The sequence below is a fragment of the Pseudopodoces humilis genome, chromosome 8 (assembly GCF_049639895.1).
Source record: "Pseudopodoces humilis isolate 2021_Gansu_Grassland_sample_001 chromosome 8, ASM4963989v1, whole genome shotgun sequence".
In the NCBI taxonomy this organism is placed as follows: Eukaryota; Metazoa; Chordata; class Aves; order Passeriformes; family Paridae; genus Pseudopodoces; species Pseudopodoces humilis.
Window position 1 is genome coordinate 35,222,647 of NC_142207.1, and position 12,821 is coordinate 35,235,467.

At 47.1% G+C, this 12,821-nt stretch overlaps 1 protein-coding gene across 5 annotated transcripts in view; it reads right to left on the minus strand.

Moving 5' to 3' along the window:
• Positions 1–12,821, minus strand: part of FN1 (fibronectin 1) — a 51,530-nt gene that overhangs the window by 2,117 nt on the left and 36,592 nt on the right. For 2 of the 5 annotated variants that reach the window (XM_014257756.2, XM_014257755.2), the window contains exons 31-43: positions 12,111–12,224; positions 10,192–10,461; positions 8,195–8,382; positions 7,067–7,154; positions 6,711–6,887; positions 6,397–6,486; positions 6,002–6,181; positions 5,375–5,464; positions 4,064–4,530; positions 3,366–3,504; positions 2,335–2,499; positions 1,150–1,275; positions 474–580 (exon numbers count right to left, since the gene is read on the minus strand). In XM_014257756.2, coding sequence (XP_014113231.1) covers positions 474–580; positions 1,150–1,275; positions 2,335–2,499; positions 3,366–3,504; positions 4,064–4,530; positions 5,375–5,464; positions 6,002–6,181; positions 6,397–6,486; positions 6,711–6,887; positions 7,067–7,154; positions 8,195–8,382; positions 10,192–10,461; positions 12,111–12,224 — 2,201 coding nt within the window. The remainder of the gene's footprint in view (positions 1–473; positions 581–1,149; positions 1,276–2,334; positions 2,500–3,365; positions 3,505–4,063; positions 4,531–5,374; positions 5,465–6,001; positions 6,182–6,396; positions 6,487–6,710; positions 6,888–7,066; positions 7,155–8,194; positions 8,383–10,191; positions 10,462–12,110; positions 12,225–12,821) is intronic. The other 3 variants (XM_014257759.2, XM_014257757.2, XM_014257760.2) reach the window with 3 other exon arrangements.

A 12,821-nucleotide genomic window follows, 5' to 3' on the forward strand; every position in this document is an offset into this window, starting at 1 on the left:
AATCCCAGACTGGGATGGGCTGGGAGGGAGCCTAAAGCTCATCCCATTCCACTCCCCTGCCACGGGTGGTGCCTTCCACTATCCCAGGCTGCTCCAAGCACCATCCAGCCTGGCCTTGGACACTTCCAGGGATCCAGGGGCAGCCACAGCTTCTCTGGGCAACCTCTGCCAGGGCCTCAGCACCCTCACAGGGAAGAATTCCTTCCTAATATCCAATCTAAATCTACCCTCCTTCAGCTTAAAGCCATTAATTCATGGTCATTCATACATGAGGCTGGAGCCACCAGCACCAGTGGGGCTGCTCCTGTTGTGTTACACCACACACTGGTGCAAGTACTTCAGCTCTCCAAATCACTTTTCTTCTTATATGAGCCCATTTTGGCCCTTTCCATGGCCTGAAACCCAGCAGTCTGAGAAGTGCAGCCCAGCACAGCCTCCCCTGTGTCCAACATAACACATCCCCTCCTGCTCACCTGCTGTCCTCCGTAACAAGTGCAGGAGCAGATGGCTCCAAAGTACTCCTTCTGCCACTGCTCCCCAACGTGGTACATCTTCCCATCGTCATAGCACGTGGTCTCATCTGTGGAGGCACAGGCAGAGCTCAGGTGCAGGGCCTGGGCTTGGCTTTAAGCATTCTCAAAGCCTGGTGATCAGAGGAGGAGCCCCTGGGGAAGCGTGCTTCCCTTGTCTGACCAAAGGCTCCCTGACTGGCAGGGGAACATCAGACATGGTCACAGCTCTCCAGACACTTCAACCTACAACAGGGGGGGTATTTTCCTGACAAAAGCAATGCAGTTTAAGCCACAGAGCGAAGGCCAGAGGAGCTTGAGGCAACAGGCCCTGCAGGGAAGTCCAGCTGGGGTAATCCACCCCTCTGACAGCAGTGATGTGTCCCTGGTGTGTAACTCCAGGGCCAGAGGCAGACAGGTGCTCAGTGTGCTGTGACCTGAGCTAACAAAAGGTTTTCTTCTTTTCAAGCTCAGGAATGTGAGATTTCTGCCTTCATCTCTTGTGAGAACAGACTGAAGCTGTCACCAGTTCAGCCTGAATCAGACACACTGATAATCTGCTTGTCCCCCTGGCAGGACAGAGCTGAGATGATGAGACTTCCTGAAGGAGAGCTCAGACTAACAGCAGAAAGACACTTACGAGGTTCACACTTGAATTCTCCTTTTCCATTCCCAAGGCAGGTGCAGCTCATCATCTGACCATTCTCCCCTTGCCTGTCCCACTTCTCCCCAATCTTGTAGTTAACTCCATTGTCATGGCACCACTCTGGAGAAGGCAGAGGAACGAGAATCAGGAGTTATCCCACATGCAGCAGGAGGAAAACAGCTTGGCATTGTCTCAGGAAAGGCAGGAGAAAGAATCTTCTCAGCTCATCTAAGTCCCAAGGAGGAAATGAGTTCAGCTCCTGCAGTTTTTAACTGCTGAAGGCTGTTTCAGCTCTGGCAAATGTGTAGAGGCTCTTGGGGGAAAAGGTAGGATGTGACAGAGAGTGGGGAGAGGAGGTTTGGTTCATAGGAAATGAAAAGAAATGAAAAGGAATTTAATACATGAGGGGCAGGAAAGGAGAGAAAAATATTTAAATGTTCTTTTTTGTGCAAATACCCAGCATAAAATTTACCACAATCTTGCAAGACACAATGGGTAAGCCAAGTGTACTAAATAATGGAATATAAATATTAATCCTGTAAAATAAGCATATTTTCCTGTAAAATTAAGTGTCTTTACACAGACTCCTCTGAATCTATGCAAATTGCAGAAATACTGTCTTTGCTGAGCTTATTCCACAATTTAAAAGCCTAATTTCAATTAGCTGGGTATGTGTTGTGTTAAACTGCTCAATCACAGACTTTTGTTCCATTCCCTTATGTCAAGTTGGATATTTTTCCATGTAAACCACAGTTCTGCAAAGAATAAAACTTAATGCCCTGGGCAGAAGTGTTAGAAAATTAGAAAACTGGTTTTGCAAGCTTGCTTTGCAAAGGCTGCCTGCAACGCAAACCAGACTTACTGTAATACCAGCACTGGCTGCAATACCCACCGAAATCCACACTTTCCCATATATTACCTAGACACATCTGGCAAGCTAAAAAAGCCTGTTATCAATACAATGTTGATTGCTGCTGATGGCAATTCTAGATTAGCTTGCACAGCTCAGAGGTAACCAAAGTTTTCCATCACTTCTCATGATGCAAAACACCACTTTGGTTTAAGGACTTCAGATCCTGCCTTTGTTTGCATCATGTTTTGATCAGGCTGATTCTGTCAAACATGGCACAAGTGCTGGGGGAGAGTGGGGATGAGGATGGTTAACAGCAAGCTACTCACTAGAAGAGTCACATCTGAAATGGCCACTGCCAAAGCCTAAACACTGGCACCAGAGCTTAAAGCCAGTTTCAGATAAGCGCTCCCATTCCTCGCCAATGGAATAGAAGGAGCCAGTGTAAGTATCAAAGCAGGTGTCGTCAGCTGGCTGGTTTAATCCTTCAGACACTGGAACAAAAAGAGGAGAAACAGGCATCACACACAGCAATGGGAACTGCTGAAAGACAAGAATGGTTTTCAGTGAATACACTTTTTTTTTCCTCTTGTAATATCCTGGCAGTAATGGAGCTACCCCATGGGCATACACTTGATGGTTGTCAGCAGCCCAGCTCCCTGTGATTTATTTTCCATTTGCATGTGTCAGAGCAGCTGAATGATACAAAAATCTGACATGAAGGCTATTTTCATTTTGATTTGCCAAGTTTCAAGCAAGTGTGAGTTTTTGCATTTGCTGCTGGTGAGCAACAACTTGACTGTGCCTGGTTTTAGGAGGAAATGTGCTGTGAGATGCTGAGGAACAGCAGGGGGTTGGTAACTGCATGGGCACTTTTTTGGGGTGCTGCAGGTTCTGTGTCATGGCAGGCTGAAGGGAGAAGGAGAGCAGACCCTGTTGCTGGGTGAGTGATTTGTCACCTTAGGTGTGTGTTTTGGCTTTACAACCACCAGTTCAGGGTCCAGAGCTGATGGTCCAGCCTATGACAGATACAAGATACCAGTGACTCAGTCTCCCTTTAAGCACAGATATACCAGACATCTCTTGGGGCCTTGGGGTGTGTCTGGAGCCTCAAAGCACATTCTCTGTGCTTACCCAGCAGCTCAGGACAGCTCTCATCCCACCATCAGCGTGTGTCAGTTATCCAGAGCCAGAGCACCTCACAAATCACTTGCCCCAGTGTCCTGCTATGAACTGTCCTTGTCAGAAGTTTCCTTTCTGAACTGTTGTCAAGCTTGGCTACCAGGTAGGTTACCTTGAGTAAGGGGAATGAGGCAGGGGCTGCACAGGTTCAGCCAGACTCCCTAAGGCTATTCCTTACCAGTATTGCCAACTGTGACCACCTCCTCCAGCACCTTCTGCCTCCGGTGATCCTTCAGGGCTTCCACTATGATGTTGTAGGTGGCCCCTCTTGTAAGACCCTTGAGTGTGGCACTAGAGGAAGTGCCAGGAACCCTGAACTGCAACAAGAGACAATGCCAGGTCACCAGAAAGGTGTGAGGGAATACCCTTTAGGTGTTACCTCTCTCACAGGAATGACAGGGTGTTTAGGATGACCCCTATGCTCTGTACAATGATGGAGCCAGACCGCTCCCCTAAGATACTCTGAGAACTTCAAACAATACCAAGTTAGACTTGGCTACTCTGGACTATGGATCATGAGGGGATAGTTTTGCTATTCCAAGGAAATCAAGGGAGAGTCTTGGACCAGGAAGAGTCTTGTAGCTTGGGGAAGCAGCACCTCAATCTCTGAAACTCCCCCTCAGCTTGCTGCCCCCTTCCCTGGTGAAATGTCACTGCTGACAGCATTTCTAAGTTTTCTGGTTTTGCAGTTTTATCCTGCAGCCTTTTCCATAAAGGAGATGAGGGAGGCTTTCATCCATCCTGGTCTCAGCTATGTGTTCAACAGACTCTTTAGGCTAATTCCTGCCACTCCCTTAGCACACCAAAAGCTCTGGTGCCCCGAGAGACCTCCCCAGGTGAGGCTACACCATCCCTCTGCTGGGACAGCCCCGTTACCTGCAGCGTGTCCTCGTCCTGGCTGACGGGCTGGCAGGAGATGATGTACTCAGAGCTCTCCAGCAGTGGCCTCCAGGAGATGGTGGTGTGAGAAAGGGCTTCCTGCCCCACGCTGTCGTTGCGCGGGGGCCCGCGGGAGTGCGGGTACGAGGGCTCCACCACGATGGGCACCTGGTACCCCGGGATTTCGATGGCTTCATCCACGCTGGGCAGAGGCTGCCTGGATCCCGGCCTGAGGGGAGTGGCTGTGGTGGGCCCAGGCCGCCTGTAGCCGTGCTCCTCAAAGAAGACTTGCTGCCCCTGGTGCCCTACTGTCTGAGGATGCCCAGAGGAGCCTGGAAGTTGGATACCATTGCCATTGTCATACCTATTGTTCGTGAGGTAAGGGGTCCCCTCGTCAATGGAAGGCACATCCAGGATGTCAGGCTGGTTGGGGTGTGGTCTGCTAATCAACGTGGGCAGCTCATCTGGTCAAAGAAAGGTTAGAGGCCATCAAGCAAAGCGTAGTAAATCAAACAGCTGTGTTACAATACTCCAAGCATCGAATATTAGCAATTATCCCAAGATGCAACACACTTTTTATGACCTTGCAGTGACTGTAAAGGTAATTTCCCTCTATCTTTCACACACAGGCATAAGAAGTGTGTTGGTATGAAATTTTCATACAGCTGAGCGATGCTTTTGAACACTGCAACCCAAAGAAGCCACCACCAGTGCTCAAATTGAGAGGAAATAATTACAAGAGATAGCTGCAGGTGATCATTTTATGAGGAATCACTGGTGAGCAGGAAGAAACTTGCACCTTGATCATATTTGGATATCCAGCTGGTATTTTGTTTGCTATAGGTATCTTAATCTTGTACTGTGAAAGTTGCAAATTAAGAGGAATGCAACAGGCAACAAATTGAATGGATTCTGCATTTGATGCCATCAAGTGTTAGACAGTAATGTTAACCCCGATTTAATTATCCATTAGGTACCCAAGCAAGAATCCAGCATCAAGCACATCTGTTGCTAGTGTTCAAACACAGGTAAATGTGATTAATATAAATTTAGAAGTGTACCTCCTGCATCCTTAAAAAGGAAAACCTCCTTACAAAGCCTATTTGACTCAAAGAGAAGGTGTGGCTAAGTAGTGTGAACAGGATATTTTTAAAAACATTATTATTTCAGTCCTCCACAAGTGTCTTCCAGTGTCTTTCACACTGTATTCCCCAAGTGGAAGACATCTGTTGGCAACAACAATCAACAAACAACAACAACCAAACAAAAAACAATCAACAACAAACAACAATCCAGAGCTTTGTTTACCTGTCCTTTTTCTGCCAACCAGTGGTTCACTCTTCTGACTGTTCTTCACAGCAATGATGTAGATGATGTATTCAGTGCCAGGTTCCAAACCTAGGGAGGGAGGAAGGACACAGAAGAATTTTTTAGGAATGGACAGAGTTAGCAGTTGCTTTTCTTTTATGATTAGGTGTGAGAACTAAGGCAGAATGAGAGGTGTGTATGACTACAGTATCAGGTATGTGCATTTCACACCAGAGGTTTTCAGCACAGTGCAGAGAGCTCAGCCCCTCAGAGCAAGTTTGCAATCTGACCATGCCAGCTGGGATCATGGACCCAAACATAAGGGATCTTTAGCACTGGTGAAGTGCCAGAATCAGGGGCTTTTCCTCCTTGAAATAACAACAGTCGTGGTGACAGTGGAAACAAGCACCGGGCTGTTCAAATGTGGTGGCTGTTCTAATCAGTGAGCTGGAACGTGTTTGTAGGACAGGTGTGCTCACAGGACCACCCTCTAGTACTGGAAACCACAATAAAGGAACACAATTCTCTCTATTAGCTAATCATCAATGCATTTTATAACCAGGCCTTCCCTCCCCTCTTGAAATTCAAGTGTTTCAGGTGAAGAGCTCCCAGACAAAACTGAGTTACCAGTAATGGTAGCCTCGGTGGTGCCGGGCCGGGGGCGAGGCACGACCTCCTTGACTGGTGAGCCAGGTTTCTCATATCTGATGATGTAGCCGGTGATCTTGGCTCGGGGAGGCTGCCAGGTGGCCAGCAGGGAGTTGCTCGTGGTCGTAAGGAAGCGCAGGTTAGAAGGAGCATCGATAGCTGGGTGGAAACAAAAGGGTTTAACAAGCCAAATGCAGAAAAGACCAGCATATTCACCTGAGCTACACCTGCCTGACACCCTTCTCAAACCTATTGCTGTAAGTCACAGAGAATATTAAATTAAATTAAATCATCAGATACAGACAACTCCTAGCTGTGGCCATATGTGATTACTGTGAGTCAACATGAGCAAAAAGGTCAGACAAGATCATTACCAGTGGAGGCATCCAGGACCACCGGGGAGCTGCGTGCATTCTCATTCAGAGTGTACAGGTAGATCTTGTAGTCAGTGCCTGGCTGCAAGCCTAAAATGAAGTTGAAACACAAATGTTAGCTGAGGAGAGGAAGCCACCTAAGATGGCTACCAGAAGGTCTTTCAATAACCCCTTCTTGGAGCCTACTCTTGATCCCTCAGGTATTTTTTCCCACCTTTTGTTCCTATAGTATTTCTCATCACATATTCAATTCCAAAACAAGAACCCAGTGTACTTTCTGATGTGACCCTGCAGCTGCAGAAGCCCTCACTTACCAGTGATAGTGTAACTCCTGAGTTCAGGGCTGATGGTCCTCTGAATGGGGTTCTGGCCGCCCGCAGGGACGGCTTCCACCAGGAAGCCAGTGATGGTCTCAGTCTTGGTCCTCCAGGTGATGGTGATGGTTGTCTCGGTGACATCTGTCACCCTGGGCCTGCGAGGGGGACTCACATCTGCACCACAAGGGAAAGGGGTCCTGTCAGTACAGAGGGGACTGGCAATCTCATCAGCCAAGTGCTGGTGAAGCCTGGGATGGAGCTTGGGACAGAGCCCCACCTTGGACACAGAGCAGGCTCCCGGCCTCTGCACCCACACAGCACTAAGTGGTCATTTGGGGAGGGTCACCACTTACTTTCAAGGGTTGTGACCACCCCCTGGGCTGGTCTGCTGGTCAGGGAGTCCTTCAGGGCATACACACTCACTTCGTACTTGGTTGCCACCTGGAATGGACAGAGTTGTACCACGTTACGAGAAGGACCTGGCACAAGGGGAAATAATCCTGGCCCTAAGTCAGCGTTCAGCTCAGTCACCACTTACTGAAATACCAAACCTTAAAATTAACTGGGGAAGGATTGATGGGATAATTCTAATTATTTCCATCTGTAATAAAAGAGTAGGCATGGACCCTGACACACTGTGCACATGTGCACACTCAGGAGCAGAAGAAATCCTGGAAGAAGCTTATTTACCACCCATCATTTTAGAATCTGTGCTTCAAAGCTGATTCTTCAGAGAAACTCTAATCTCCCTCCTATTTTTCCCAGGGTTAATGGATGCCATTTGGTATGATAAAGAATAAAATAATGTGAATAAAAGAGAACTGTGAAAGGAACAGCATGAGGGATTTTGTCCTTGGCTGCATCAGACCATGAGTCCACCTAGATTAGAATGTTTTTTAAGGCTCATTTTTGAAAATGATTCATAAAACTCCTTAAAAACAGATCAGTAGCTTTTTTAAATTGCAGGAACCATAAAAGCAGTTACTTTCAGCCTTCTCCAGTTCAGGAACTTCTAAAATGTTTACAGTGGAAAAGATGGCGATATAGCAAATTTAAGCCTACTCATGAAAGACTTGCATTTTTGACTTATATTTTGCAGATATCTTAAAAATAGGCAATAGACTGCCAGAGCTCCCATATCACAGCTTGAAATCTCTGCATCAGATCACTTTATCTGACCACTTTTGTGAAAGACAAGTAAAAGCATTTTGCTGGGTTACTTTTGATTGTGAACCTGGTGATTTGCATTTGATTAGGCATCCAGTCTCTCTGTGTTAGATAAGGAAGGGGGTAGAATGCAGCTTCAGCAGGCCAATTACTTGCCTTTTAAAAAAACTACAGCGCTGAGTAGCTGCAGTCTGACTTGCCCTGAGCTTCAGAGCCAGACCCTTAGGAGCTGTAATGATCAACTGAAGCTCCTGACACGGGAATCTGAAATTTCTTCAAAAATCTCCTTCCCACAACACAAAGAAAAAAGTTACCATCAAGCCAGACACGACTGCAGATGTGCTGTCTGGAGAAAGGTTGATTTCTTTCATAGGACCAGTCTTTTCTTTGGGGTTCACTCTGACCCTGTAGCCAGTGAGGCGAACGTTGGGTGCATTCCAGTTGATGGTGAGACTGGTGGGAGTTACCTGAGTAAACTTCAGGTTTGTTGGAGGTGGAATTGCTGCAGAAATCCAGATTGGCACATGGTTACTTTAAAAAAACAGACAGTCCTGGATAAGACAATATTCTCTCCTGAACATGAGACAGGTTTAGGCCAGGGAAGTGCCTTGTGCAAAGACAGGCATAAAACACCGTGGGAGGGGACATGTTATTCAGGAGGAGATTCCAAAATCTACAGCAACATTTTTCAGCAGAAATAAGGAGATATCGATGCTTCAACCCTGAAGTTACGTGAGCAATGACATTTGCTACAATACAAAGTAAAGGCTTGGGAAGGTGCTTAAATCTCTAGTAGGCCCATCTGTTTTAATTATTCTACCAGTCTCTGCTTTTCATCACACAGCTCACGGTTTAGTCCTGCTCCTCTTGCCCCTGTCTGTCCACTTCTAAAACATGACGGATGATTTACAAAAGTAAGTAGGAAGCAGGCTCAGGAATTGCAGAGAAGATATAAAAACACTGCAAATGGAGAGGGGAAGCATTTTACAGCCACTTACACAGCGAGCAAGGCAATGGAAAAGCAGAGCTGTGGTGGCCATAAGGCTCATCACACCAGAGCCTGTTCATGAGCTAACACATCCACTATCCTTACAAACAAATGCTTGCCTAAAAACAGGAGTGTCCATTGAAATATTTCCTTGCCTTACTGTTGGTAAGACAGGAGCTGTAAATAAATATATCTATATATAAGATACACCTTAACATAAAGATACACCTTACCAAACTGCCCGCTATGGCACATTGCTGTCAAAGCTTTCCAGTTTTACAGAGTGGAAATATAGGATAATTCTGCCTTCTGGCTTTGCTCAGAGCTCAATCTAAAGCCCATGAGAGTCAGTGGAAAGTCTTGAATTACTTCAAATCCACTTTTGAACAGCCCACAAAAGGTAAATCACAGAGGGTGGGTTTGAAAAAGTATTACATTTGCATTTCTGGCAGGTAGTCAAGCCAGCTGTTCCATCATTACATCACTCTGCTTCAGTTTAGCACAGCAGATCTTTACACTAGGACCCACTGAATTCATTCCACCCCTGGAATTAAAGCACCAACTTTTCAGCCACAAATGAATGGGAGACCTTTATTACACAGGTGCTACCTGTCTTTGTAATAAAGTCACATCTGGTAATGCTGGAAGCTTGCAATGGATTCCACATCACTGGAAGCAATGGTAAGCTAATTCCTTGCAATAATGTTCCTTTTTCATCAAGGAATTTTCAATGCATGGAACTGTAGCTGATCAGCCTGGCACAGAAGGGACTCTCCTGTGGAGGTGATGAGGGTGCAGGGTGTGGGCATGCAGTGGTCCCTAGGGCAGTGCCAGTGAGGTATCTGCAGGCTCTGTGAGACCTGAGGGTTCAGCAGTCTCCCAGCCCTTCCTGCTCATCTCTGGCTCCAGCAGCAAGGTCCCTGAGGCATGAAAGCTGCCCTCATCTGTCTTGTTGGTCACTGTCTGTGCTTTCAGGTGTCCCATACCTTGAAGGCCAGACACGAGCGTTGTGAGAGCGCTCACCACGGATCAGGCTCTGTGACCAGGGACAGGACACCACTGGACACCCCTCCCTCCTTTCTCTAGGATCTGCTCCTGCAGTCTTGCTCTCTTGCCTGCCTTCCCTGATGTGTATGCAGGCTGACTCTGCTGGCAGGCAGCTCTCTGGCCCCAGCAAAGCCATCCCTCAGGAGCAATCCCATCCCCTGGGCTGCCCCCGGGGCTGTCCCGGCACGGAGCACCGGTTGCACATGGAAGCACACTTTACCCCTCGGGGCAGAAGCCGCTGCTGCCATGGCCTGCTGAGGGTGGTGGGAGCTGTACCTGTGGACTGGGTCCCAGTGAGGGGCAGGCTCTCCATGTCATCGTAAATGGCAACGATATTGATAGTGTACTCAGAACCTGGCCTGAGGCCATGCAGCTCAGCAGTGTCTTCTTCGCCACCTGGGGCCGGCAATAGCTCATGGATTCCATCCTCAGGGCTTGAGTAGGTCACCCTGTACCTGGTGACTTGCCCCTGAGGGCTTTCCCAAGCAATTTTGATGGAATCAACATCCACCTCAGTGAATGTTAGTCCTTTAGGGCGGTCAATGTCTGTTAGGCAAATTAACGGTAAGAGGTTAAGTGATAAAAAGCAGGTCGTGGGTGAGGAAAATAAAAAGCATTTCGATTTCATGCAAAGCGGTTTTCAGTTTGGCATGGCGAGGGGAAACTGGATTCTCCTCTGTGCTGCACCTTGCACACATGCTTACATCCCTAGCCCGGAGTTTGCAGGTGCCAGGCAGCAGGAAGGCAATCTTGGCCTTGTTGAAACCAAAAGGACCTGCATTGCCACCTTCAAAGCAGCCAGGACACCAATTCTCCCCTGTTTTTGAGTGCCCTTGGCACCAAAACCCCTTTCACACAACTCTAGTAGCATTAAGCTACCTTAAAAGTGGACAAGAGAAAAAAAGAAATGGGAATGTTAGGACCCATTTCTCCCATGTAAGTGGTTGCTAGTGCCAAGGGCAGCCAGAGAACCCACCTGGCTCTAAGTTTGGGTTCATGCTGCACTCACTGTTCGCTACTGTGAGCTGCTGTGCAGGGTGGCAGTCCAAGGAGAATCCATCCCGCTATTTTCTTTCATAAATTAATGTCCAATTAACACACTCATCAAGAAAGCAAAATTACTCAGCTTATTACATTGTAAAATCAGTTAGAAACAAAGTTTTCAGCTTTGTATTGAGTGCACAGGGAATGTCCACAGGTGCAACTGGGTAATATGCACACCTCCCAGTTAAACCAGTTCATGGGATTTTCCTGGCAAGGTGGGAGCTCAGTGCAGGGGAAGTGAGCCTCGTTCCTCAGAAGTCTGGAGTGGCTATCACAGAATTCCACCCATCTGTTACACAAAATGGGAGGATCTGGCATGTAATTTTTACATTGATTCAAAATCACGCTTTTCTAAAAAGTTTCATCTTTTTCATTTGCCATGTTGTATTAGTCCTCAATTTTCTGCATTTTCTAGTTGGCAAAGGTGATTTTTGTCCAGGAATTTGTTGGTTTGAATGTGGACTCTTCACTCATCTCTGCAAAGCTCTGGAGAAGCTCCTGCTGTCTGTAATGTTTGAGGCTGAGTCATGTTTCCAGGCTTTAGCAGGGAAATAAGAATCACACTAATCCCTACCCCAGAGGTATCCCTCAAAAGCAGTTTACCTCAAACATATCCCTGAATTAAAGTCTTTCTTTTGTCCCTTCTGTGACCAGAGCAAGACTGCTGTTTTGTACACAGCACCTCAGTCCTGGAATTATTCTTTGTTTTGCAGTGCTTCATCTCAAGTTCTTGGTATAACCCATGTGGTTTCCCTTACTCCCTCGCACAGGGCAAGCGCCCCCAAGCCCAGTCCAGTCCCTTATCAGCAATCACCTTTGCCACCTAGCTCCACACAAAGGAGATCTTGGCACATTTTATCCACTTGGATTGGCTGATGGCAAACAAAGGCCCAAAAGACTTTGTGGCTTTAGTGAAAGAAAATGAGAAGCACAGCACTTTGAGGGGGTGGGAAATTGCATTTTGGCAGTGTTTTGAGGCAGAGGGACTGCGTTTTTGCCAGCATCAGCAGTTTAGGTGCATGGTACTTCTCACAGGGCAGGCCACCTCACGCTCTCCTGGACACCTGGCTTTTGCTTTCCCTGGGAATGTGGTGGTAGGTTCAGACATCAATAGAAAACATGTGTTTGTTCCCATGAAGTGAAATACGTACTGGTGACAGCTGTCTCAACCAAGGGCAGGCTCTCCCCGTTCTGATTCTGAGCATAGACACTGACCATGTACTCCACTGTGGGCTGCAGACCTTCAATTGTCACTTGGGTTTGATCTGGCAGGAAAGAACACCACCATCAGTCAGAAAGAACAGCACAAAGCTGCAGAGAGCTGGCCTCAAAGTAGCCTTGAATTAATGGCCTGTCTAAGCCATACCATGAATAAATGTCATTAAAACAAGGTGGGACTGACAAATTAAATTTGCCTTTAAATTGCACCATGCTTCTCCAGCAGTGCACAACTGCAATCTGTATCTGCTCCAAGGCTCCACAGCTGAAAGGGCAGGCTGGCACAGTGAGTTGAACAAAGTATAGGGAGACAAGCTTTCATCATTTTTTAGGATAAGACTGATCATCAACTCAGCTGCATCACAAGCATCCCCAAGTGCTCTGCTGATCCCACAAAATGCAGTTTTCCTGAGAGCTGACATGGCAGGTCCCACAGGTACTACACTACAAACCTGTAGTGTATGAACCCATGCTGTGACCAAGGGTCACAATATGTGACTTCCACAAGGATTTCAGAGCAAGTTCTGCTGGATGCTGGAAAATCCAGTGGTATTTCTTTGAAATGCAGGTGCTTTTCATGCACACTGAGGCTGCCAAGAACAAACTTTTGCAGTACAGTGGTGGCAAGTATGAAGCTTTTGGGG